Source organism: Lagenorhynchus albirostris, chromosome 13, assembly GCF_949774975.1.
Source record: "Lagenorhynchus albirostris chromosome 13, mLagAlb1.1, whole genome shotgun sequence".
Lineage (NCBI taxonomy): Eukaryota > Metazoa > Chordata > Mammalia > Artiodactyla > Delphinidae > Lagenorhynchus > Lagenorhynchus albirostris.
In genome coordinates, this window is record NC_083107.1 from 67481814 (window position 1) to 67508904 (window position 27091).

The 27091-nt window shown below is 50.9% G+C and overlaps 1 protein-coding gene across 4 annotated transcripts in view; it reads right to left on the bottom strand.

The window, feature by feature from the left end:
• Positions 1 to 228: 228 nt before the first annotated feature.
• BABAM2 (BRISC and BRCA1 A complex member 2) overlaps positions 229 to 27091 on the bottom strand; it is a 449417-nt gene continuing 422554 nt past the window's right edge. For all 4 annotated transcript variants that reach the window (XM_060169815.1, XM_060169818.1, XM_060169816.1 and 1 more), the window contains one exon: positions 229 to 608. In XM_060169815.1, the coding sequence (XP_060025798.1) occupies positions 545 to 608 (64 nt within the window). In that variant the 3' untranslated portion in view covers positions 229 to 544. The remainder of the gene's footprint in view (positions 609 to 27091) is intronic.

Below are 27091 nucleotides of genomic sequence, written 5' to 3' on the forward strand. Positions count from 1 at the left end.
GGCGTTTGACGCTGGCTCCCAATTGTTCCCGAGCGCTGGCCTAGGGCCCAGCTGGGTAGGTGGCTGAAACCTTGCCAGTTGGTCAGACTCATTCGGGCAGCACCTTTCCAGTGAGGGACTGTCCAAATGGGAAAGGTTGGGTGTGAAACACACACGCACAAGGCGCTAGTTCCAGGGGGAAAGGAAAAAGCTATCTGAAAACTTAAAAGAGGTCTCAGAGACAAAGGCTTTGGAATCAGGGTGTGTGCATTTATGATGTCTTACGTTCCCTGGAAAAGTAACAGCATCCTGATTTGTGACTTTATTTCTTCCAACTAAGAAGTATACTGAAGGAAACAAAGAGGGGGCAACCAGAGGTGGGGGGCTCTGGGACCCAGGTGCCCGCCAGCCAGCTCAAGTGTGGGTTCCAGTCGGGGCGCAAAGCTGCTGTGTGAGTGAAATGCTGCCGTGAAGACATTCCAATGGCTTCCAGGAAGCGGCCATATGTGCTGACACGCATGTGGACAGAGCAGCCTGGCTGGCCACCTCTCAAGACTGGTGTTTCCTAGAGCTTTCCATTGGCAAACGCTGCCTCCTGGAACTGAGGGACAAAGGTTTTGAAATAAGCCCTGGTGGGAAAGGGGGAGAAAAAAAATTGTGGTTAGCGCAAACATCTTGAAAAAAAAAAAAAGTGCAACTCAGAGCTTTCAACCTAACTCGGAACAGTTGTTATTTATTGTTCATGCATCTTGGATTGGATTTTCCTTCCCTGCTGATGCAAAGCCCTCTGGATTTTTCCAAGGGAGGTCCATACAGTTCACTACCGTGCTATCTCTCATGGATATTTAAAGGGCCTGTACCCGGACCTTCCTGGCTGCCAATTCCTATTAGACATCAGGACTCGGGTTCCGTCTGCCCTGCCCCAGGTCAAAGCCAAGGGTCCAAGCTACAAGCCAACCACCCGGTCGCTTTCGTGATCTGAAATATCAGCAAGGTTGCACTTTTACTCAGGTGGATCTCTGACTTCACAGAGACAGAGAGGGTCTAATAAGAGGGATTTCTAAGGGATCCATGGCCTCCATTCGTTGGCAGACGTATTTGTAGTTCGATCTACTGGCAAGAAAGCCAGGCTGGGTGTCAGGAGAACGTTCCCTGGTCAGCCACAGACGAGTGACAGGGTCTGGGGCAGACCGTTAGGCTTTTCCGCAACCAGGTTCGAATCTGGAGAAGCAGGCTCTCTGTCAAACGGCAGGAGAGGGGCACATGCCACACTGACCGTGCCAGGCACTGCCTTAGGTGCCAAGGGTTGTGAGATGACCCAGATGTGTCACCTATCATGCAGGTGATCTCAGTTTAGAGAAGGAGCAGACACACGAGAGATACCAACTGTGGTGGTGAGGGCGTTTACGGCAATGCCATGAGGCACCAGCCTCGGGCCACCAGTGAAGGAGGCGGTGAAGTAGCCATTTTACAGGTGTTCGAGGCAAAAGACACAGCAGGAGCAGAGGCCTGGGGGCACGGGAGGGCTTGGCAGGAGCTGGGAACTAAACACTCTTCCGGAAGAGAAAGGGTGAGGTAGAAAGCAGAGGGAGAGGAAGCTGCAGAGGTGGCGGTGGGCACCGCGTGTGCCTGCCAGGCTTCCCTCCCGCACCCCTGATGCCCGTGAGATCAGAGCAGTCACACCGGACTTATCCAGAAGTGGCTCACCTGGACCTGTGACCTGAGCTAGGAAGGGCCACCAAGACACCTGTCACCATCAGTACCACAAAGGCCTCGGTACCTCACCCACGTCTATGTTATTTAGGACATGGTTCTCATAAGCTTGGCGCTCCAGGCTCCCAGGAGGTCAGAAGCCCCACATTAGGAGTCGGGGAGCTAACTTAAAGGCAGAGGGCAGACCTGCTGAAGCTGCGAGAGGCAACAAGGCGAAACCCGTCTGTGAGAAGAGAGCAGAGGACTGCTCAGCAGTCATGAAACTCAAAAGGGTGGTTCATTGTCGGCGGTTCAGCGTCACATGGGTGGTTCAGCGTCGGGCGAAGAGCCCCACACAACTCAGCAGCCCCGGGGTCGCCACTGAGTCGCCGCTAAGAGCAGCCATTGATGACACCCGCCTGATCCCCTCTCCTAATGCCAAGTCACCGGAAACCCTCTTTCAAATTTCCGTGCTTTGCTGAATTTTTTCAGTCCCAGTCTCTGCAGCCTCTCTGCCACATTCATGCCTGGGCCCCCGTGTCTGGAAGCTCTCTGTCCCTGGGACATTACACATCTAGACCCGCTCTGTCCCTCTTCCTCTCCCTCCCGCCTTCCCCACTCCCATAGAAATCGAGTTGGCTACTCTTCCTGTCCTGCTCGCCACTCCCCTCGCGTCCTCTCAGGCTCGAAACACCCTCAGCAGAGAATCTGCCCCTCCCCCCACCCCAAATCTGGGTCTCCAGCCCTTATTTATCTCCCAAACTTCCAGGCCCACATTTCCAACCACCTCCAGGACATTGTGACCTGGGCGTCTCTCTATAACTCAAGCCAGTGTGTTCCAAATGTACTTTTTCATCAACATTACTCATTTGAAAGTGCTTCGGCCCCCTGGTACTTCTGTAACAGAACCCTCAGTTTCCACTTCTCCCTAAACCCCTGCGGTGAAGTCATCCTGAAGTTTCTTCCTCTTCCTCCCCTGTGTCCCAACACCTGGGCTCCCTCTCTTGTTACCTTTCACAAAACTGCTGTTTCTCCCCGGGACAAAAGGCTTACTTTGCGGGCTTCCCTGGTGGCACAGTGGTTGAGAGTCCGCCTGCTGATGCAGGGGACACAGGTTCGTGCCCCGGTCCGGGAAGATCCCACATGCCGCGGAGCGGCTGGGCCCGTGAGCCATGGCCGCTGAGCCTGCGCGTCTGGAGCCTGTGCTCCGCAACGGGAGAGGCCTAGAGGCCTGCGTACCACAAAAAAAAAAAAAAAAAAAAAAAAAAAAGGCTTACTTTGCTTTTCTGTTGCAACTAAATCAATTCTCTTTGAATGTGGGTCTCTGTCACTACCCCAACCGAGACCCTTCATCTGCCCAAACTCGCAGCCTGGCATGCCATGATTTTTACTATTTGCACTTTTCCTCAGTTACATTTTTGGGATCGTGCCTCCCCCGACCTTTGAGAAGCTAAGAAAGCTAAGGATGCTCTCCCAGAAAAACTGCAGGTAAGTCTCCTCACTGTGATGTCACATGCAGTCGGGGGACGCCGCAAGCCCCTTGAAGCCCACGCACGGTCCAGGATGCCGGCCCGCACTCCCGTCCCCTCCAGTGTGGCCACCTGCTCTTCCTCACACGTGCCATTTCCACCTCGGGGCTTTAGTCACGCTCAGGCCAAACGCCCTTGCCCCCATCAAGGCTTCCCTGGTCACCAGAAGGTCCTCTCCCTGCTTGCAGATGCTCTCTGTGCTTCTGCTGGGGCACGTGTCACGTGTCCACACGGCTTGCTGGCCGGGCTGCCCTGCCAGACCTGGAAAGCAGGGGCCATGTCCCCTTCTCTGTGACCCCACAGGCCTGCCCATACAGAGGGCCCAGTGTGGACTTCATGGCTGTAATTAAGGTCACTACCGACGGCCACCAGGTTTGCAAGAGCAGTTAAAGCACGTCCCTTGCACGCTGTCGAGGAAAGTGAGAGACAGCAACCCCACAATGCAGGCGAATGCAACGTTCAGCTTCTGAGGAAGAAAACTATAAACTGTCGTCCATTCTCAAACTTCAACCTATGCCGACGGTTAGTGAGAAGGATAAACACCTTCCTCCATCTGCATCCTGACCCAGCCAGACCACTACCTTCTCTGAGACTTAGGACCTCAAACCCCTTGCCCACGATCGTCCTTATGGGAAGGGGGACTGTGTTGAGGCAGAAGGGGCCCCCGACCTAGGGTGAGGCTGGCCGGGCGAGAGAAGCCCTGAGCTTTGTTTCCCCACAGTGAGGAGGGGCAACAAGCCCACCCTGATGCGACGCTCACACACAAGACGTGCGGGAAGGAACCTTGTCAACTGGCTGCCGCCACTCGGACGTGAGGGCCGTTCGTTCCTTCCCCGTGTTTCACCTGCTGCTATTTCCCCAGCGGTATCTGTGTTTGCTGGAGGGGAGCCTGGCAGCCCTTCTGCAGAGGGTCAGATGTTGACAGGCCGCTGCCCGTCTCCGCTGCATCTGCGTAACTGCCTGAAGGACACTGTGGAGTGTGACGTACCCCAGCACCACTGGGCAGGGTGGCGTCCCTGTCCCAAGTCACAGGGGAGGACACCAGGGGCACAGGCTGTTGGCTCCAAGATAGGTGCCCAATGAGGGAGCGGTGCTGGCTGCTGCTGGAACGGGCCCTGGGCACGGGGGCAGGGGCATCTCTCCCCCGCTCTCCCTCCTCAGGCCCGGCCTCACACTGGGCAAATCTCATCAGCTCAGTTTTTCCTTGGAAACTTCTGGGGGAGGGGCCACACCAGTGCAAGCTCCTTAGACCGAAAGGTCTTGGCGAGAGGGAGCAAGCTTTGCAGCAAGCTCTCTCCTTCTTCAGAAAGTTCTGAAGTTTCCTGTTGTGTCCTGGGCTTTCCCTGCCAGGGCAAAGGGTGTGACGCCCGGGGGAAGCAGTGCGGAGAAGGGCTATTTAAAGGCATGATGCCACCAGCTGTTGTCGTGAGTGCTTCTCAACGCGGATCCTCACCAAGTCAGCTCACGGAGGCAAGGAGGAAGGGGAGAGTGACAACTGGCTCCCATCCATTTATAGGTTTTCTTTTGAAGTGCTGTTTTCATTTGTTTCAGTTTTTAATCAGAGAAGATGGAGAGCTGCCCAGAGTATATTGCCTGCCAATGGCACTAGTTGTCTGTCACCTTTTAAAAAACGCTTTCACCCAAAGACGAAGTGTATGGTAAGCTTTAAAAGTCTAAGCGTGTTACAGGGGGGTGGGGGGAAGGTCTTCTCACGTCCCCCCTTAACTGGCCAAAAGGGCCCTCAGGGAGGGAGGCCTTGAGTCAGTCAAGCTCCTCATTCTACTCCCACTGGAAGAGACATTATCTTTAGACCAAATTCGAGCTAAATATGCCTTAGGACAGCATAAGGCTCTGACCCTCTTCACTGAGCTCAGTCCCTCTGCCCTGGGTTTTATTTAGTTTTTCGGCTGTGCTGTGTGGCATGCAGCACCTTAGTTCCCCGACCAGGGATTGAACCCGTGCCCCCTGCTCTGGGAGCACAGAGTCTTAACCACTTGACCGCCAGGGAAGTCCCTTCACTCTGGGTTTTACAAGATCACAACTCCATCCAATCCCAGAGTCGCAAGCTAGCAGAATAAAACTTAAAGAACCGACCCCAGGCTGAGGCCAGGTAGGTTTTCCATGAGTTGGAAGCAGGACTGGCTCCTGGCCTCAGCTCACAGGCGCAGCAGGGGCGGAGCAGACAGACCCCTGAGGCCAGGAATCAGCATGCTGGGCTGCTCAGCAGGTCTACTCTTCTGGGCCTTGGGTCCAGGAGCAAGTCTCTTCCCTTCTCTGGGCGCCAGTCCCTCATCTTCAAGGCAGGGAGCTGTGCCTGATGATCCAAGGCCTTGCAGGCTGGAGGCTGTGAAGGGCAGGCAGTGTGGGCTCAAGGCCTGGCCCTGCCCTTTACTGGCTGTACCACCTGGGCAAGTGACTCACCGGTTTAGCTTTAATTTCTTCAACTATAAGAGGTGAGCCACGACGCCTACCTTAAAGTATAGTCCTCACGAGGATTAAATGAGATGTTCCATGTAAGCACTTGGCCTGGTACCTGGCAAACGAGTTGATCAATAGGTGTCAACTGTTCCCGTGGGGACCCACCTGGGTCTGAGGGGGAGAGGCGGACAGCCAGGGCACTTGTGGCTGTGGAAGAGAAAACTCCTGTGTGGATGGAGAGGTCCTATGGTCCTTGCTCCCGGTTCATCCTTTCCCCTGGGCCTCCTTGGGTCATTTTTGACATATCGTATTGAGCTGGTAGCTGGAGGCACAGAGGTGGTCAGTCTCAGGATCGGACACCCAGCCAAAGTCGTTGGGACACTGCGCACCTCTTGCAATGCAGCCCGGAGCTGCTGGAGACGTGCTCGTGGTGCGAGCGGGAGGCACCCGCGCCCCGGCCGGCTTCTGCTTGAGCTGCTGCGTGTGCTCCCGTGCGTGGCTCTGGTCAAAAGCTTGGTCGGGGGGAGGTCGCAGCCGTGGACTAGATGGATGTTCAAGAATCATGTGGCTCTGGCTACCCCAGATGGGGGTATTGAAGCGGGCCCAGTCCTCAGACAGACCTTTTTCTGTCCAGGTCAACAAGTATTATAAAGGGGAGGTGGTGGGGCAAGTGAAAAGGGCACTGAGCCATGAGGCAGAAGACAGGGGCTCTAGTCCAGGCCCTGGCTCGTTGGGTCATCGGGAGCTGGGCCTCAGTTTCCTCACCTCTAACAGGAAGATGGATACTTGGCAATCTCTAAGTGCCACCCAGTAATGGCTCTGAGATAGCCACGTGACCTTGAGCAAGCCACTTAACCTCTTTGTGTCTTGACTCTTCACCTGTTCAGTGAAGGCACCAGGCAAGCCCAGGCCCCGATGCACCGTAGGTGACGGTGGTGGGGGGAGACGGTGGTCGCCTTAGCTGGGATGCTTTTTCACAAACACGGCAGAGCTCTGAGCAGATGTTCAGGGAACCACAGGCAGCTGGTGAGAGGGAAGGAAGGCCTGTTCCTCTCGGCCATGTCTGCCCTCCACCTGAGAGGAGGTCCAGAGTCAGGGAGCTCACACTAAGTTGTCAGGGGAAACAATGCCTGGAAAATCCAATCATCTATGTGTTCTGGGGAAGGGGCTCTGGGGGCACTAAAGAGAGTGGTGACAGGGAGCTGTCAGGAAGCTCCTCAGAGGCCTCGAGATGAGGGCAGTTAGGAAACTTTCTCCAACAAGTCTCACCAAAAGGGATTTTCCCCGCTGGAATTATAGGTCTAGATTTACTCAATGGACCTTTTCAAAAGAACAAAAATCCATGCAAGCAACGTCTGAACAATTGAATCAGTGCGGCTTTAAGAAAATGAAAACAACAACAGAGAACAAAAAGCCCTAAGAGGTTGGAGACTCCGGGGAAAGAGGAAGGAAGCCCGTAAAGCAGATTAAACATCGCACAGGTGGCACTCACAGCACTGCCGCGTGGGGCAGGAGTCAAGGTCCCATTTCGCAGGTGAGAAAACAGACGCCGAGCGAGTTTAGTTGAGATACAGCCTGAGCCCAGTGCCGCGGCGCTCGTCTTGCCGCGGGAGCGCCACTTCAAGGAGGAGGCCCTGTGACCTTGCCGCCTTCAGCCTCATATACTTGGGGCCTCGTATTTGGCAGGAGCCTAGGCAATTGCTCTCTTCCCAAACTGGACTCAGTAGCCTCTTTCTGGAATTCCCAAATGCTTTCCTCTGGGCAATCGTCAGATGAGCCTTACGACGCTTGCTGAGTCAGGCCAGGGTGGCGGTGGATAGCGCGGGGTGGGAGGAGAGGTTCGGGGACACGAACCTCCTCGTCAGGAGATCAAGGACACACAAATCAAGTCAGAATTCATTTTTGCAAATAGAGGCAAGTTCCCAAACATCTAAGGCTCCTCCCTTTTTCCAGTTTTCTTCTGCAGCTGTGACTTCAACCGGCACATGTTCTTAATCAGCCCTAAGCAAGCCGACCGTGGCCTGAAATCAAAGCAGTGCCGTAAACAGCGCAAGACAAGTCCCGCTGATCTTCCTTGTGGTCTTGCCTTGTCCTCATCGTCCCGAACGGCCACTGTAAATACTGACTCACTTGGGGTTACTGTCCCCGTGGCAAAGGGGTCATCCTTATAATGGAATCTCTATAGAGAGACCCGGTTCTGCCTCAATGCCTGTCACCCCAAACCCTCCAAAGGCCACTGTGAAGACGGCCCATCCAACTCTGGGCGCCTTGGTAAGCAAGTGCCCGGCACGATGGGACCTTATTTTGTAGCTGTGCCCTGAGCGATGTCAGCCTGGCTGCTGGTATGGGCTTAGGAACAAACAAGTGGCTGTAACTGGTTCATGTACACGGTCTCCCTAAATGTGCCAACCCTTGGGCAGGCCTGGTTCATTTTTAGGGGGTCCAAGATCGCAAAACAAGGACACTAACACACTTGAGATGCAAAGGCTTGACATCATACCGAGAACACAGTATCACACGCTCACAGCTTCGGGCAGAGGCCCTCGCCCTCGGCTGGGATCAATCTCCCCTCTGCTGGGTTCCGTGGCACAGTGGCCTCCAACCTCAGGCCCAGCCATGGTCCGCCTTGAGTTTGAGACGTTAGACTCTGTCTTACACAGCTCGGGCTCCTCGCCCGTGAGAAGTCTCAGTATGTGTAGTCTCAGTATGTGTTGAATTAAAAAAAATGCTGTTTTAGGAGGACTTCAACAAACACTCAACTGGGCTCCATTTCTAGACACCAAAGTATTGGGATGAAATCTGGCTCCTTCTCAATCACAGGGTACTTGTCAATGCGCGCTGAAATGATCACAATTACCTAGTGGTTCTTTCTCCTTCTGAGACTCTCCGAGGAGGCCTCCTGGAGCCGGGCCAGTTCCTCTGGGGCTTGAGCAGCGCGCAGTCAGCTTCTGCAACTGCAGGGCCAGGCCTTGCTCAGGGGTCGGGGTGGGGGGCTGTAGTCGCCTCTGCTCCCCGGGCGCCCCCTGCTGCAGTGTCTGAGGGGAGGAGGCCACGTGGGCCAACTGGCCAAATGAGAGGGAGGGGCAGGGCAGTCCTCGTGGGCTCCCCCAGCCGCAGGGCTGCCTTCCTCCCCTGGGCTCCCAGCTCTGTCTGCAAGCGTCTGTCACAGTCCAGCCATCCCCCGACATCCCACTAGAGGCTCCTTCACGGCAAGCCCCGCTGCTCATATTCAGACATCTCTGCAGCCCAGCTTCAAGTCTAGAGCCCGACGCACAGCAATTCAACAAACATTTCTCAAACGACTGTGAAAGCTTGGCTTATTTAAAGATGTACTTTAGAATTATAAAATTTTACAACAGAAAGAAACCTTAGCGGCCATATAGTCCGATCATTACAGGGAAGGGAAAACTAAGGGCTGGAGAAGTTGATGGTCCCTCTCACATGGCCTAGCTCTTCTCTGGAAGCCCCTTGGGGGCAGAATTTGGTGGTGGTTTACCCTTAGTGCCCCATGGTGCTCACCTTCCTTAGGGCCTGACAGCAGGAATGAATGAATGAATGAATGCATGGCTGTCCCAACGGGCTGCCCTAAGGCCCCAGAGCTAGTAGGCAGAATCTGAGCCCACCCTCCCTATCTCTTTACTCTCAGGCTGATGCTCTTTCCATCGTGAACCTGCTTGATGAGCAGCTGGAAGGAGGGGGCAGCAGCGTGGCCACTGAGAAAGGCCGGCCCCCCTCTCCTCCGGGGGTGTGTGTCAGCTGAGATGATGCAGTGCACCTGGCTGGGCTAAGGCTAGGGCAGAGAGTGGGTAGGTGGGGCTAAGGAATATGGTGCTGCCTGAGGCCTGGGACCCCGGAGCAGAGCCACCACCCTTTGTTCACCTTGTCTCACCATCTGCGCCTGCCTGGTGTGCCTTGGATGGCAGGTGCCTTGGCAACGGGCATCTCATGTTCTCTGCTGGCTCTGCCCAGGGCCGCACAGGTGGGAGCTCAGCCCTGGCTCTGCTGGTGGCCATGCAGATGCCTGTGGAGGGTGCTGGGATCTCCTACTCACGCAGCTCACCTGCGCTGGACTGCTGGGGAGAAGCCGCCGCCTGTCTGATGGCGGTGAGTCACCGTCAAAATCACAGATTACCCTCCTCCCCTTAATCAGCAACAGGGGAAAAACCAAAGGATGGCCCTCAAAGAGGAAGTGCTCGGGGTCCCAGGCGAGCTGACCATGCGTAGTGCGGGGCCTGGTCATGCCCCAGCGGGGATGGTGCCTCCAGGCTTCCGCTCAGCATCGCCAGGCATCGGCCTGCACAGGACAGTGCCGGACCCCCAAAGGGCTTCGAGAACGCTTAGGAGATCAACTCTTCGGAGCACGAAACAATCTTCTTCCCCCCCAGAGAGTCTCTCTGGGGCTTTTAAGTAATGCTCGCCTGGTTGTAAACCGGGTTTCTCCCAACAGACTCTCAGCATCCAGAGGCCGAAGCTCTGTCTCCCGGCGCGGCTCAGGCCCCTGCCTGCTGCCTTTTGAGCGCACACTCTGGGTGTTCGCCCTCCTAGCTGGGTGCTCACAGATACCCCCTGAAGATCTGGGGGAGGGGCAGCAAGGACGGCCATGGTCCCTCTTCAGTCTAATCCCCCCGCCCAGCAGCTGAAATGATATTCCCAGACGCCTGGCTCTCTGGGTTTCCAGATGGAAAAGCAACAATTCCCAAAGAAGAAACTACTGGATGGGAGAGGACATCCGCAGCCTACCCTCCCTGCTGGGGTGCAATGGCCTTAATGGGAACTTCAGGTGGGCTCCTGGGCTGGGAGTGTGGGCAAGTTCCACAGCAGGCTGGCAGGAGGCAGAACTTCTGCAGGTGGAGGGCCCTACGGGTCCTCTCAACCATGCTGAGGTTCATGGCAAAGATGGGGAGGGGCGCAGAAGCAGAGCTCACTTGCCCTGCAGACCCGCAGGGCTCATTCCACCCTGCACGAGCACAGGGCCCGGCACATGCTGGCAACAGCTAGCTGTGTGGCCGTGTGCCAGTTACAAAGAGGGAGGGAGGGGGAAAGGCCTGGAAGGAAAGAAAGGACACACATACAATGTGGATAAATGATATCCACACAAGGTATGAAACAGGCTTGTTCAAACGATAGGTGTCATCCATTAGTGGGTTGTGAAATCAACCTAGTGGGTCCTGACCAGCATTAAAATAAAATGAAATCAAAATCAGAGTACATCACATGTGGCAAGTAGAATTTTTTGTGTGTGAAACTTTTGTGGATGTAAAATAAATGTCTTCCTGTGGATTGTGGTAAAAAAGTCTGGAAGCCAGGAGTATAAAGGAAGGGAGGTGCCTACTACATGCTAGACTTCACGCTATTTGTTTTCATCTATACTGTTTTACGTTTACTCCTCCTAATGGGACTACTACCACGCAGGTATTAGTACAGGTTCCCCCCACCATCTGAAAGTAGAGCATTCCTATGAAACCTTTCGAAATGGCAGAAAGCGAAGAAGCAATTAACTTAGGACACATCTTGCTAACGGATGCAAAAATAAAATGAGACAAAGCAAGATGCTCGCAGACAGTTCAAAGCTATGGTGGCCTGATGCTGAGATGCCGCCGAGTGTGGTTCCTGGGGAAGGAGCTTGGCGGCGCCACTCTGGCTGCTCGGGGTGCGCTCTGCCTCTACAAGGGTTTGCCACAAAACAAACGCTGAATGCTATTTTTGCTTTTCGCTTTTTTTGATAAAAGTGAAAATCCTCTTTGGATGTCTTTTAGTTACTGAAAACAGGTACTAATGTAGGTCTTTTGTAAAAGCAAAGTGGGGCTTCCCTGGTGGTGCAGTGGTTGAGAGTCCGCCTGTCGATGCAGGGGACGCAGGTTCATGCCCCGGTCCGGGAGGATCCCACATGCCGCGGAGCAGCTGGGCCCGTGAGCCATGGCCGCTGAGCCTGCACATCCAGAGCCTGTGCTCCGGAACGGGAGAGGCCACAACAGTGAGAGGCCCACGTACCGCAAACAAGAAAAAGCAAAGTGGCATAAAGCGAACTTTCAAAAAGTGGGGGACACCTATATCTTTATTTTTGCCAATGAGAAATCTACAATTCAGAGATGCAAAGTAACTTTTCTAAGATCACACAGCTAATAGGTGGCAATGCTGTTTATGATTCCAGAGCTGCTTGACTCCGAAGAGCACATTCTTTCCACAACGCCATGATTTCCAGTGGAAAAGGTGCTGGCAGCTGAGTGCAGAGACCAGGCCTCCCCCTCGGGATCTGCTGTGTGACACTGAATCACTCCTCCGTTTCCTCATTCACACAACGAAGGCATGGGAGCGGTGATTTCTAAATTTCTTTGATTTGGTGATCCTCCCCCTCCCAAACATCATTTTAGGCATATCTCATTCTCCTTCATTAAAACTCCGTAAAATTGGACTTCCCTGGTGGTGCATTGTTTAAGAATCCGCCTGCCAATGCAGGAGACATGGGTTCGAGCCCTGGTCCTGTGAGATCCCACATGCTGCAGAGCAACTAAGCCCGTGTGCCACAACTACTGAGCCTGCGCTCTAGAGCCGTGAGCCACAACTACTGAAGCCCGCTCACCTAGAGCCCGTGCTCTGCAACAAGAGAAGCCACCGCAATGAGAAGCCTGCGCACCACAAAGAAGAGTAGCCCCTGCTCGCCACAACTAGAGAAAGCCCGCGCAGAGCAATGAAGACTCAACGCAGCCAAAAATAAAAATAAATTAATTAATTTAAAGAAGAAAGGTGCTTATGTTTTTAAAAAACAAAAACAAAAAAACTCCATAAAACTGGAATTGCCAATGGCCCAGTAATGAATGTTGAGGGCTCCTTACTGCCAACTCCCATTACACCTACGTTTGTTCTTACAAACCCCCCTAAATGGCCCTCTTGTAGGTCTGTGTGTCCAGAGGTGGTGACTGGTATCTTTAGCTCTCATTTAGGGACCTGCATTGGGTGATTTTTCAGTAGAATTATGACTGTGATAACAAGGGATGAAAGCGATGAACTTGACCTCCCTCTCACTTGTCCACCAGGTTCCTGGAAGTATTAATGTACCCTACAGAAGAACAAGGCCTAGTCTGAATGTCTGGGAGAAGGAAAAGAAGGGCACGTGCAATTCAAACAAGTGCACATGGGAGGCACCATAAATGTTCTCTAAATAACGAGCCCCAGAAGAGCAAAGGATACCCGGAAGGTTCCTTTAACAGTAAAGTCATCTGTCATCTTAAAACTCTCCAGGGTTGTTGAGAAGTACCACGTCTGTAAAGTACTATAAAATGGGAGGCATTATTACCCTGACATAATCAAGCTTGAGTTGTGATCCTGGCTCTGCTTCTCACCTGCTATGTGACCTTGGATGAGCCACTTCACCTCTCTGTACCCCAAATGCCTCATCTGTAAAGTGAGGGGATGGCTTCTGAGCTTACTTCCAGGTCTAACGTATAGTCATCCCCTGGTATTCGCAGGAGACTGGTTCCAGGACCCTCGCGGATACCAAAATTCAAGGATGCTCGGGCTTCCCTGGTGGCGTAGTGGTTGAGAGTCCGCCTGCCGATGCAGGGGACACGGGTTCGTGCCCTGGTCCGGGAAGATCCCACATGCCGCGGAGCGGCTGGGCCCTTGAGCCATGGCCGCTGAGCCTGCGCGTCCGGAGCCTGTGCTCCGTAACGGGAGAGGCCACAACAGTGAGAGGCCCACGTACCACAAAAAAAAAAAAAAAAAAAAAAAGTATGCTCAAGTCCCTTATATAAAATGGCATAGTAGGGCTTCCCTGGTGGCGCAGTGGCTAAGAATCCGCCTGTCAATGCAGGGGACACGGGTTCGAGCCCTGGTCCAGGAAGATCCCACATGTCACGGGGCAACTAAACCTGTGCTGAACCTGCGCTCTAGAGCCTGCCAGCCACAACTACTGAGCCCGTGTGCCACGACTACTGAGCCCACGTACCACAACTACTGAAGCCCGTGCGCCTAAAGCCCGTGCTCCACAACAAAGATAAGCCACTGCAATGAGAAACCCCGCACCGCAATGAAGAGTAGCACCCTCTCGCCGCAACTAGAGAAAGCCCGTGCATGGCAACGAAGACCCAACGCAGCCAAAAATAAATAAATAAAATAAATAAATTCATATTAAAAAGAAATGGCATAGTAGCTGGCCCTCCATATCTTTGGATTCTGCAGCCTTGGATTCAAACAACTCTGGTTTTTGATCCTCCGTTGGTTGAATCCGTGGATATGGAACATGCAGATACGGAGATCCGACTGTACTTGCATATGACCTGTGCACATCTCCCGTACACTTTAAATCATCTCTAGATTACTTAAATACCTAATACAATGTAAATACTATGTAAATAGTTGTAAATACAATGTAAATGCTCTGTACATAGCTGCTGTGTTTGGCAAATTCAAACTTTGCTTTTTGGAACTTTTTGGAATATTTTTCTTTGAATATTTTTTTTTCTTTGAATATTTTTGAAATATTGTCCTGATGTGGAACTCACGAGACATGGAGAGCCGACTGTACCATTATCCATTATTAATATTATTGCTTTGGGATCAATTTAACCACTTTAGCCAGAGACAGTTTCTTTAGTGGAAGCAGTAATTTAATAAATGACCTCTCCCTGTGCTTTGCTAAAGGGGTTCCCTCCTTAATAAGCACCATCAAAGGCATGGCAAGAGGTTTCTACCAATCTCCCTTTTGTCTCTGGGTCTGACTTAGGACCCCAAGTATGGAGGCCAGCATCCATCCTTCAGACCAGCAGACAACCAGACATTCACTCGTTCATGCCGACCGAGCTCCTGAGCTAGACAAGGGCTGGTTTCTGCAGGGGGCAAGGGATGAATCTGAGTAAGGCCTGGCCCTCAGGGGACACACAGGCCCTGGACTTCCAGTCAGACTGCTGCCTGCTCACCCTGGGTGGGAGTTGGATGGCTTCACTTCACAGTCGGGGGCCAAGCCCTCCTCCGCTGGCTCCTTCTTCCTGCTATTGCTCTGGAACAACCAGAACAAACTTTCTGCCTGGAGTTGGCTTTCGTTTCTGCTCAGAGCTCTGCCAGGCCATTAGCCAGTAGGCCAGACGTCTAGCACTTTTAATGACAATAATAATAATTTGCATTTATACAAGGTCTTTCATCAGGGAATCTTAAAGTGTTTTACAAACAATAATTAATTCTCCTTGGCAATTCTGGGGGCCAGCTATGTAGGAGTCCCTTTGCTTTGCAGGTAAAGGGTACTTTCCTGAACCATGCAACATTTTGGGGGCCTCCCTATCTACCCAAAACCTACCCACACTCAAGGCCTGGCATAAGCCTCAGGCCCTCCGCAGAGCCGGCAGCACTTGTAAGAGTTATAATGTTTTTCCTTCTCCTGAGCTGGAATTTGTCCCCTGGGAACCCCTACCCACGGGGCCTCCTTTTGCCTTCTGTAACAAAACAATCCTACCTAAACTGCCTGGGGTTGCTGGTTGGCGTCCCTTATATACACGTTGTCTACCTCTGCGGTCACCCTTGGGTGGAGTTTTGTGGCTCAGTCTCGCTGAGGTTCAGTGAAGCCTTGTGAACTGAATGGTGGGAGCAGCTGAGGCCTCCACCATGTGCTCTGAGCTCCAGGGCCAGGCTGACTTCCTGGGCAGGAGTTCCCCGGGTGTTACTGGCTCTGGAGCCGTGGGTCTGCCCATCTTTAAATGCAGCTCTTTAGATGTTTCCCCCTCTGTGTAGACACAGGAGGCTTCCTGCATTCATTTCTGGGGGCTGCACTTCAGTGACCCAGAAATATGCTAAATTTCTGTTGAATGGCTGAATGACAATGAATGGATATCCTTCTTTCCTAAATCGATCATCTTAAGTCTAGGCAATAACCGTCAGTCGTTAAGGACTGGTTTTTGGAGACCAAGCCAGACAACAACCTCTTTAGTTCTTCTTTTTTCTTAAAAAAATGTTTTTTAAATCCTTTATCAGAATAAATACTTGGCGCTACACTTGAGAAAAGGATTCACTGATTGCTGAGCTGGAAACCCACACAAGGACAGGAGCTCCATGCCCCTCCTCCTCTTCCAGGGGTTAGAGACAAGGGAGGACTCAGCACTGGGGGGCAGGGGGGCGGGGGCAGAGGGGCGAATGGAATCCTTTGCTAAGTTGATTTCAAAAAGCTAGATCTTCTGGGGAAACCAACAAATCCCTTGAGTGGCCTCTGGGTCCTTGCTGGTAGCTTTATGCCTGAAAAGACACCGGCCCTCCCTCGGCCAAGAGTACATTTTTTGGGTGAGATTTTTCTCCCAGCGGCTTGCCGTGGAAGGAATTCCGAGCATGCATCAAAGGCCCTTGTTCTCCTGAAACCTGCGCCCTGTGAACATGAGGTTTGGCTTGTGGTGACAGAGCCTCGTTTTGCTCTGACTTCACGTGATTCCCACTTACTGGCCTAGAATCAGGGGTGATCAGTTTTGGCTTGGATTTGGCCTGGCTTATTGACCTGGGGGAGGCTTGGGAGGAGAAAAGTGGGCTAGAGAGGAAATCTGCTATTACCCTCCCCGAGTCTCCATGTATTTCTCTCCGATGGGCCCAAAGGACCCGTGCGGTGGTTGTCAGGCAACAGTGCCAGGCACGCGGTAGGAACTCAAACCAGAGTAGCTTCCTTTCCTCCCAACCTCCCCTCCCACCGCCTAGCACTTTAATTTAACACACATTTATAGAATAGCTCCTGTTTACAGGAGGGCCTGGAGTACCAGGGACACTGCCTGAAAGTACCTGCACCTATTAGGCATTTAATAGTTGTTGGATAAGAAAATGAACTAACTTGGTCCTTGGTATTTTACAGTTTATAATATTCTTTTAAAAATAACCTCATTTTGAAAAGGGAACCCTCCTGCACTGTTGGTGGGAATGTAAATTGATACAGCCACTATGGAGAACAGTCTGCAGGTTCCTTAGAAAACTAAAAATAGAGCTACCATACAACCCAGCAATCCCACTACTGGGCATATACCCTGAGAAAACCATAATTCAAAAAGACACATGCACCCCAATGTTCATTGCAGCTCTATTTACAATAGCCAGGACATGGAAGCAACCTAAGTGTCCATCGACAGATAAATGGATAAAGAAGATGTGGCACATATATACAATGGAATATTACTCAGCCATAAAAAGAAACAAAATTGAGTTATTTGTACTGAGGTGGATGGACCTAGAGTCTGTCATACAGAGTGAAGTAAGTCAGAAAGAGAAAAACACATACCGTATGTTAACACATATATATATGGAATCTAAAAAAAAAAAAAAAGGTTCTGAAGAACCTAGGGACAGGACAGGAATAAAGACACAGACATAGAGAATGGACTTGAGGACACACAGAGGGGGAAGGGTAACCTGGAATGAAATGAGAGAGTGGCATGGACATATATACACTGCCAAATGTAAAACAGGTAGCTAGTGGGAAGCAGCCACATAGCACAGGGAGATCAGCTCGGTGCTTTGTGACCGCCTGGAGGGGTGGGATAGGGAGGGTGGGAGGGAGACACAAGAGGGAAGAGATACGGGGATATATGTATACGTATAGCTGATTCACTTTGTTATAAAGCAGAAACTAACACACCATTGTAAAGCAATTATACTCCAATAAAGATGTTAAAAAAAAAAACAACCCCAACTTCATTTTAATGCAAGCAACAGTCATGTGTGAAATAGAGAGCATTACTCTACTTCCACTGTACACATGAAGAAACAGGCTTGGAGAGAGTAGGTAACCTACCCAAGGTCAGGTGCGTGGTAAAGGCAGAGTGGGGTTCAGATATGAGCCAGTGCCCTGCGACAGCACACTGCCAGCCCCGGAGGGCCTTCTCTGGCCACAGGCTTGGAGCAGGAAAGGCATGGCTCTGGTGCACCCACGTTCCACTAGAAGGGTCCTTCTGAGCACTGCTCCCCACCCCATATCTGGCCATAACCTCTGCAGCTAAAGGTGTGGGGCATCATCATGCATCTGGTGACTTGGAACAGTAAAATTTTTAAATTGGGAACATTTGCTAACTGGGAGATGTCTTTCTCTTAGGCCCTGGGGCTCTGGTCCGAAACTAGTGTACAGGGCTATTCCCCAATGTCGACTTCATGGGCTCCCACCACCCTTCCCTACAGGGTGCAGCCACACTGATGCCCACACTCCACCCATTCTCCTCCCGGTCGCATCCTTCTAGGGCACAGAGAGAAGTGCTCTAGGCCACAGGACTCTAACTGCTTCTTAGCACAGCGCTCTGCACGGTTAAGGGGCTCAGAACAGTGACAAACTACATTCCTTCTTATTCCCAGGAGCCTTTTAAGATCCAAGAAAGGGAACAGGAAGTAGATACTGAATCCTCGGCTACCCGGGCTCCCAGCCTCTTTTTCTTCCCAATCCTCTGGCCTCTGGACTGCTGGGAACCGCTGATAGATGCAGAATGAAAAGGGTAGGTTAGGAATCTTTCAAAATTTGCCCACATGGCTGGCCGGCCCCAGTACAATTTCCAATGTGAGTTGAGAGGTGGAAACCAGATCTGACCACAAAGCTGTCTCACCCACGGAGAGTTCATAACAGCCTTCTCAAAACCATGCTGACAACACGCCCTGCAGAGGAGGGTGTCCTGGCGGAATGTCGTCACCGCGCACACTGGGCGACGTGTAACCCAGCGCCTGGGGAGTGAGGTCAGTCCCCACCATCGTGAGCTCGTCTGCTCTGGCCCTCTTAGCACATTTCTTTGTGCTGCTAGCATATTACCTCTGAGATCTAACTCTGTGGAAAATTATGTGCATTCCTTAAGCGGAGCCAGTTTTAGGTCAGAAGTTGGCAAAGAAGAGCCAGGACTTGGGCTCTCCAAAATAAGCACCTCAACTAGATCAGGGCCCTTGGTGCAGCTGGGGGAGGACCATGTCTTGGTGCTCCCAGCCCCGGGGCTCTGAGCCACTCTGCACTGTGGCACTGCTGAGGGGATGGGTATTACTGGGCGTGCGGGAGACCAGCCCAGGCTGCTGTGGTCTCAAAAACCAAGGCCAAGGAGAGTTAACCTGTTGTTGGTCAGCAGGACCCTGTGAGGGGAGCCCCCCACTAGACTTCTAAGATGCCAGGTAGCAGGAGTGGCTGCTCCACTGGGGAGGGCAGCATCTGCTCCGCACCAAGGAGTCTGGCCAAACGAGCAAGTGGGGGCTGAAATCCAGTCCCTGCCCATTTACTCAGCTGTGTGCTCGCCCAGGGCTAGATGCCTAGAGAAAGGGGGAGGTTTCTCTTACCCAAAGCTATTAGCCAAGTCTGCATCAACCCAAAGGGGCACCTTTTCCTAGTCTGCACAAAAGTTCTTTGCAGGCCAGGGTGGCCTTGACTGGAGGACCATGCAGTTCTGTGCTTTGGATCCCCTATTATGCCCTGGGAACGTGGGTATGGGATGCATGTCACTGGGATGCAAATTTTATGTTAGAATCTTGTTTGGACTGGCACCAGGGGAAGAAGATTAAAAAGACTAGTTCTTCCCTAGTCTCTGCAGTTTTCAAGGCTTCTTCCTGTTTTTCTCACCATGGCCACCAACCTACCTTGCCACTTTGAGCTATCCTGCGCCATCTCACTGCTCAGACTCAGAGACAGGCAAACACAAACAGCGGGTGGGGTGGGTCCAGGCAGCCACACAGGTTCTCAAGGCAGCATCTGGCTCCCTTTCCTACCATAGTTATCAAGCAGATGAATCAGTGTTCTCCTCCACGTGGGTACAGACGGGTGTCCCACCTTGAACCATGCCACTGAATTCAGTCAGAGCTGTACAGCTGGGGTGTCTTTTTACCAAAATTGGTGGACACCAAGGATGCCAGAGCCCTCAGACCAATAAACGAATACAGACATACAGCAAAATAAACTATACAAACACAGCAGAATAAGCCCCCTCCCTTTGTAGATTTCAGCAACCTCGAGGCGTGCTTTGCATTGTAACTGCTGCAGGGGAGAGAGAGGGCCCCTTCTAGTTAGCCCCTTATTAGGTGCTTCAGGAGCTTGTGCTGTAAAAGAACTGCACGAGTTCGAAAGTCATGGAAGGTTGGATTTGAAAACCCTAAAGGTCATCTAATCCAGGGGTCAGCGATGTTTTCCTGTAAAGGGCCAGACAGCAAGTGTTTTCAGCTTTGCAGGCCATATACCCTGTCTCTGCAATTCAACTCTGCCCTTGGAGTGACAGCAGCCATGTGCGATATGTAAATGAATGGGTAGGACTGTGTTCCAATAAAACTTTATTTATAAAAACAAGCAGCTGGCTAAACTTGCCCTGGGGCTATTGTTTGTCAATTCTTTACCTGTCCAACCCCTCTATTTGCAGAAAAGAAGTGAAGTGGCTCCTTCCCAGTCACAGGACCCACCTGAGACCATCCAAGACCAAGACCCCAGGGGAGGAACAGAGGTGCTGCTGCAGGCCTCAGAGCCACCAGTGCGGAAGGCCAAAGTAGCCACTGGGATAACCGGAGATTTTGACTCACACATTCAAGTTCTCCAGAGAGGACTAAACTACAAGTGGAAAATCACAGGTTGAAATCTAATGGGATCGGGAAAGACAACCCACATATAGAGCTCGGCTTGCAGAGGTGTAACTGTCCGTTATATCCTCATAAGTATATGTTGCTAATGTTCATTCATCAGTTAAACTCAGGCACTGTCTTAAAATGTCTCTGGTGAAGGGCTGGAAAAAATGGGAAACAAGGACCTGGAAAGCCACTGGCACTTGCCTGTGAACAATATGAGAAGAAAATAGCAACTTCATTTTTTCCAGTCAGCAGCTAGTCAAACATCAAACAGTACAGAAATGGTCAGAAAGGACAGACGCTCTCGTCCAGAGCCGAGAACAGGTTGTTTCGGCTGTCAAGCATTTTCAAAACAAGTTTTCTTGGTCTCATGACAGCCTGTGGCAAGAACAAGCAAAAAAAAAAAAAAAATGGTGGAGGGCTTCCCTGGTGGCGCAGTGGTTGAGAGTCCGCCTGCTGATGCGGGAGACACGGGTTCGTGCCCCTGTCCGGGAAGATCCCACATGCCGCGGAGCGGTTGGGCCTGTGAGCCATGGCCGCTGAGTCTGCGCTTCCGGAGCCTGTGCTCCGCAAAGGGAGAGGCCAGAACAGTGACAGGCCCGCGTACCACACACACACACAAAAAAGTGGAAGACCCCCTGATGGCCTCTCCGGGCTTCCACGTGGGCCGGCTCTGCCCGCACGGCCAGGTTTGCTTTCTGAGTGCATATAAAGCTGGTCTTAGGGCTAATGTCACCTTGCCAGTGACACCACTGAGTAAAGGGCTCCTCTAAGAACTCTCTGGCATCCAGATAATCATTCTAGTCTGAGGGGAATAGGTCAAAGGCACTCTTAAACCCAAGGGTGCTGTACTGCTCCAGCCTACGCCCTGCTTTGTTTTAATTTTCACCTCCTGTTACGTGGACAAATTACTCCTCTGAAAGCGAGGTTAAAAGCCCTCTGCTTTGAGATGGATTTTTCCATCTCAACCGCTGAACACTTGGTCAGGGTGGGGCAAAGGGATCAGCAAGGAGGCACTGCTGGGGAGGAGGGCGAAGATCAAGCTGGTCTAGAAAATGCCATGAACTCCGTACCAGGAGTGAACTTGCTCTTAGGGGCAGCAAGCATGAAGCTAAGAGCGGCAGCGCTGAAGGACATGCAGCCGAGTGGAGATCTGGGGATGACAGCTGTCAAGTAGTCCAGAGAAAATGTTCCCAAGTCAACCAAACAAGTGTGTTGGGAATTCTCAGACCCCCTGAATTATTACAGAAGAACTCAAGGTAGTAGACCCAGGCTGAAGTTCAGACTCAAATTCTGGATAGCTGTGTGACCTTGGGCAAAGCACTTCCCTTCTCTGGGTCTTCTTTGTTTCACTTGCATAGTGAGGCAGCTGGACTGTCCTCCCAGCTCCAGTACTGTGGTCCCCAGACTCCCCAGAGCAGGGAGCATGCGGTCAGTTACTATCATGCCTGCTCTGGCCATCTCAAGTCACTCACGCCACAGGGACAGCTAAAGTCGCCACTTTTAGCAATGTTCCTGGAAGAAGCTCTGTGAAAGAGGGCTTGCACTTATTCCGTGAGACAAGTTATCAGACCACAAAGGCTGTCTTCATTCTGCCAACTGTCTGTGAGAATGTTCTGAAGAAAGCAGGCTGGGGAGATGTGAAGGCTGGTACAAGACATCCTGCCCCACTTGACCTCTGCTCCCACCCCAAACACACATAGCGGGACCCATCAGCATTTACTGTCTCTACCCAGGAAGTGATTTGAAGGCACTGCCGAAGTCTGCTGAGCAGAGCCTTTATTACCTGAGGGACGAGACTAGAAGATGGGGGGGTCCCCCTCCCCAGGAAGGCGGACAGATTGTTCTGACCGATTCCTGAGCTGTCCCTCCACAAAGGATGCCCATATCAATTTAAATTTCAAATAAACTTCAAATAACATTTCAGTGTAAGTATGTCCTAAATTTTGCATGGGATATACTTATACTAAAATTATTTGTTGTTTATATGGAATTCAAATTTAATGGGGCAACTTGTATTTTTAATTGCTAAAGCTGGAAACCCTAACTCTGGAGAATAAGAGTCAGTCTCCTGGGTATTGAGGTGGCAAAGAAAAGGTGAAAGGGCCCAAGACAAGCATTCCTTTATAGTGGTGCACAAGTGTGACCACAGATCTCAGTTTTTACTGCCTTCCTTACTATTTCCAAGGCAAGAAGGCTCTATTATGCTTTATATATCTATGCCAAGGCAGGTCACTGTATCAATATGTAATCTGCTAATTTAAGAAAAACCTTATTGCCTACAGAAAAGGAGATCAAGTGTCTTAGCACAGCAGTTAATAACAAGTCACCATTAATTGAACATCAACAATAACCCAGACATTTTACAGTCATTTTCCCACTTAACATTCACAGTCCCCTGTGAGAGAGGACTGTTATCCTCATGTACAGATGAGAAAACCAACATCCACAGCGGTAACAAAACACTGCTAGCAAGTGGCAGAACCAGGATTTGAATTCTGGCTGGTCTGATCCCAGAGCATCATTCCTTCTACTGTGCAGAGCTCTGTTACCTGCCTCTTTTCTTTCCTTCTCTCCTGCCTCATCTACTGCTGCCCTCTTCAAAGGAGACTGGCCTACCTGGAACCCCATGGTTCCTGGCCTCTGAGCCTCTGTTCCCTCTGGCAGGAGTGTCCTCCCTCCATCTCTGCACATCAGTTCCTACCCACCCTCTAGAGTCAGCCACCTCAATCTCAGGAAACAGACATCATCATCTCTCCTCGGGACTCTGACTGCATTTCACCTGCATGTTGCACAGGCTGCTGCCTGATAAGTTATTTATGTAGAATTTTCATCTCACCTCTGGTCCAGTGAAGACAGACTGTGTCCCACGCATCACTTAACATGGTGCCTGATACCTACTTTGAATTCAATAAATATTTGCTGAATGAATGAATAAAAGAATGGGAAAAATGCTGGTGATCTGGGCAGGACCTAATCAAAATGACTGCCACTACAAATCCACACTGGGGCTTGCCAAACCTGTGTGCTGACCGAGGCAGAGAACCCAGAGACCCTGCAGTTACAGACAGACAGCTGAGCTCACTTGCCTGGCAATTTTGGGATAACTCAGGCAATCAGTCTGAGGAAGAGTGGCAGGGCATTGTAAGAGCAGAATGTCAGTCTAAAAGTTGGGAAACCCAAGGTATATCCTCAGTTCCTACACTAAGTTACACTGTGACCTTGGACAAGTCACTTCACTTTGTGGGGCCTCAGCTTCATCATCTGTAAAATAGGTGTAACGGCAGTACCTGTCGCATAGGGTTGTTACAAGAATCACAGGAATTAAAATATATAAAGCATTTACAGCTGTGCTGGTGCAGTGAAAGCCTTCAATGCATATTTATTCTTATCATTGTCTATAAGATGATCAGGAGAGACTGGTTGATCCATTATCACTTATTCTCAGAAAGAAACAACATGGTCTTGCCTTTACATATACGTTCCCATAAATTTCACTTTTCTGGGCAACTGAAATAATGACAATTTAAAGATTATCCGATCCCCAAAATGATCAATAATGGAAAATTTTGGTCTTCTAAATTTGATATTTAGAAGAGCTACAGAGCTTCCCACTTTGCAATTTTGACTTGTACTCAGTGTACTGAGTAGTTAATGTCATGGATGCCCTATCATTGGAACAGAATCTCAACCAGTGATGGACGGTTCCAAAAATCAATCAGTGGGCTTTGTAGCTGGGACTCTTCACAACAGGTGGATGAGCTTTAGCACCTGGAGGGCAGCGACCCTGTGTGTGTGTGTGTGTGTGTGTGTGTGTGTGTGTGTGTGTGCGCGCGTGTGTGCGTGTGTGTTGTGGTCCCCAGTGCTTTGCACATACTCTGTATATACAGTTGACCCTTGAACTACATGGCTTTGAACTGCATGGGTCCACTTAACCACGGAGATTTTTCAATTGTAAATACTACAGTACTACACAGTCCATGATTGGTTGAATCCGCGGATGTGGAGAAACTCTGGATACAGAGGGTCGACTGTATGTTATATGTGGATTAACCCTCGCATTGTTTGAGGGTCAACTATTGTGTATATAGCTCTTAAATGTTTGCTGAATGAATTACTAGCAATAACTTCACTGCAGAAGCCGTTGTTCCACTTGATTCTTATAATCACGGCTGCTCTAAAGCCTGTTCTCCCCATGGCCGTGGCACTTCTACCTGGCAACCCAGCCCTGACCATCCAGGGCACTTTTTCTCCTCAGAAGGGACTCTGGATAAGAACTACCCTAGGTCACTCCAGCCTCACTTCTGCTTTCTTGGCTTCCATTTTCCATTAGGCATGACTAAGTGCCGGAAGTTCTGTCTGGGAAGATAGGAGTCACTGGAATTTTTTGTCCTCTTCTTGACTGTGCAGCCTTCCTGCTGGTTTGGAGGCAGCTGTGAAGCAGTGTCTTTCCTTTGGCCTGCTCCATCATCATACCCTTTTTCTTCTTTTGCCCACTGATTACAGTAATAAGTTTAGCCACAGGAATGTTCACCCTCCCTTAAAGGTACTCAGTGTCAGGTCTCCATACTCTTAGGAGAGCTATTTCTGCTCAAGAACACCTTGGACTTTCCCCGTGGCCACAGCATCCCTCAGCCTGCTGGCTGAGCCACTAGGAAGAAGGTTCGATGCCCGGCCACCCCAAGGGAAGGTGGTGGATATGTGGATGCAGGCATGCTGCCCTCCAGCCCTTGACTCCATTGTGCTCTCCTGTGAGCAAGGGAGCAGGAAACAGGCAGAGTGAAGGGGAGAGGCCAGAGGCGGCTCGGGCCGGCCCTGGACCAGTGATCGGGTAAAAGGGCTCTCATCTTTGTACTGTATGGCCTTGAACAAGTTCTTCCAGGAAATGAAGATGATGAAGTGAATGTCAAGTTTATGCCAATCACTGGGCTGAGGGTTTTCAATATACCAATCACTCCATTTAATTTCCACCACAATGGTTAATGCTGACCATACTCGATTTTGGTGGCACTAGATGCCTAAGGTTCCTTCCGTGTTCCACGTCCTGAGACTGGCCCCTACTGTCACACTTACCTTCCTAAATGCACCCCTGCTTGGTCACCCAACCTAGCTCTGCTATTGGCTGTGGATTTTGGAGGTCACTGGCATAGTGGTTACTACCCCAATACCTGCTCCCTGTTTTTGCTCACCTCTATAAAGCTGTGATTTTAACAAGTCATGAATCTAGTTCATGTTCACAGGTGGTCCCTGTGCTGAAGGATCTGACCACAGAAAAGACAGAATCCCATTTCTGCAGAAGCAAGGCCTCTGCTTGTCACTAATGATGTGCACAGATTAGACGGTCATCCTTTGATGCTTCCCCTATTTCTAGAATGCATGCCTCAATGAGAAATGATAGAACCATGCGGCTTGGCCCTCCTGCCTTGGCTGGACTCCACATCATAAGCCCTGAGCAGCCCCGGCGGCACCTGTCAGAAACCAACACGCACATCTGAACAGTCAAGCCTAATTCCCGAGAAGCTGTTTTAACTTGACATCTGAAAAAGTATTACATCCAGAAGTATTTTACTGGGTGTGTGTGTTCAGGGCATATGTGTGCACGTCCCGCAGCTGAAGTGTTCTATAAATATTAGATACGGGCTGTACAAAAAAACATCACGTACGGAGTGTACTTAATTCCATTTAGCAATGTTTTCAATTTGTGTCTGACCTCTGGCAACAGAGATGGAATTTTGTCAACACGAACAAAAAAGTATGCTAAACTACCTTAAACACAATTTTCACTTAAAACCCCAGAAATATGTTAGAGCTCAGTGATCATCAGCTACTAGCCCAGTACTTTCAGATGAGGGTACTGAGGCCCCGGAAGGTGAAGTGTCTTTTCCAGGTTCACACAGGAAATTAATAATGGTGTCCAAATGAGACCCAGGTCTCCTAACTCCCAGGCTGTTATTCTCTGCATTTTCTTTACTTACTGTACGTGTTCCCTTCCAACCGTTCAAAGGCAACTCCGATTCCATGAATAAGCGTGTGTTTCTACTTTCATATACTATAAAAATCCAAAACCAACTCCCCTATTCCTTCCTTTCTGACTTTATGGGACATCTGTCTATTTTTCCAAGAAAATGTAGGGTTGTAACTCACAAACAAGGAAGTAGGTGCACTTGGTTATCATGAACGTTTTCCCATCCTGGGAGGGATACCCAAGCCTGAGCTGATCAGTAGCTCTCACAACAGCACAACTAAGTGAATTCCCCCAACTAAGATGCGTTCATCTCCCAGTTACTCTGCTGTGTGCAGCTCCTTCTGGCTTGCATGACTGAGACCAGAGAGTAAAGCCTCACCCTGTTTCCCACTGAGAAAGCAGCATGGACAGGGGTTCAGTCCTGAAAACAGCCCTCAGAGTGGCCAAAGAGTGGAATCAAAGGAAGCCAGGAGCCCAGCTGGAGGGCCTGGGAGGGACGGCCCGAGAGGTCCTGTGGAAGGAGCGGGGAGGCTGCGCGGGGCTGCGAATGCTCTGTGCCTGGTACAGCCTGGTCTGCACAGGCTGGAAGTGTGGTGAGCAGCCCACTCCAGGATGAGGGCTGTATTAGCAGTAATTGATGGCCGGGCTTTTTAATGGAGCTTATCATTTCACAGCAACAGATGTCAGGTTCTAATAAATAACATGTTCTCTCTGCCCTACGCAATTTGGAGAGGATGCCTGGATGCCAGGCAGATCTGGAGTCCTCCCCGTCTCTGTTGCTCTCTCTTCTGAAGGAAAAAACAAACCAAATCCCTTGAAGATACTTTTCAAAATGATTCTCTGTGAGAGTTCAAAGATCCAAGAATTTCATGGTATTTATTTCCTTTATTTTTCTCCTCACAACTTCCTTCTCTTTAAACCCTAGGAGGGATGGGTCAGCTTGTGAACACAGGAACCCGGGGCGCGTGGGGGAGAGAAAGGTTTGGCG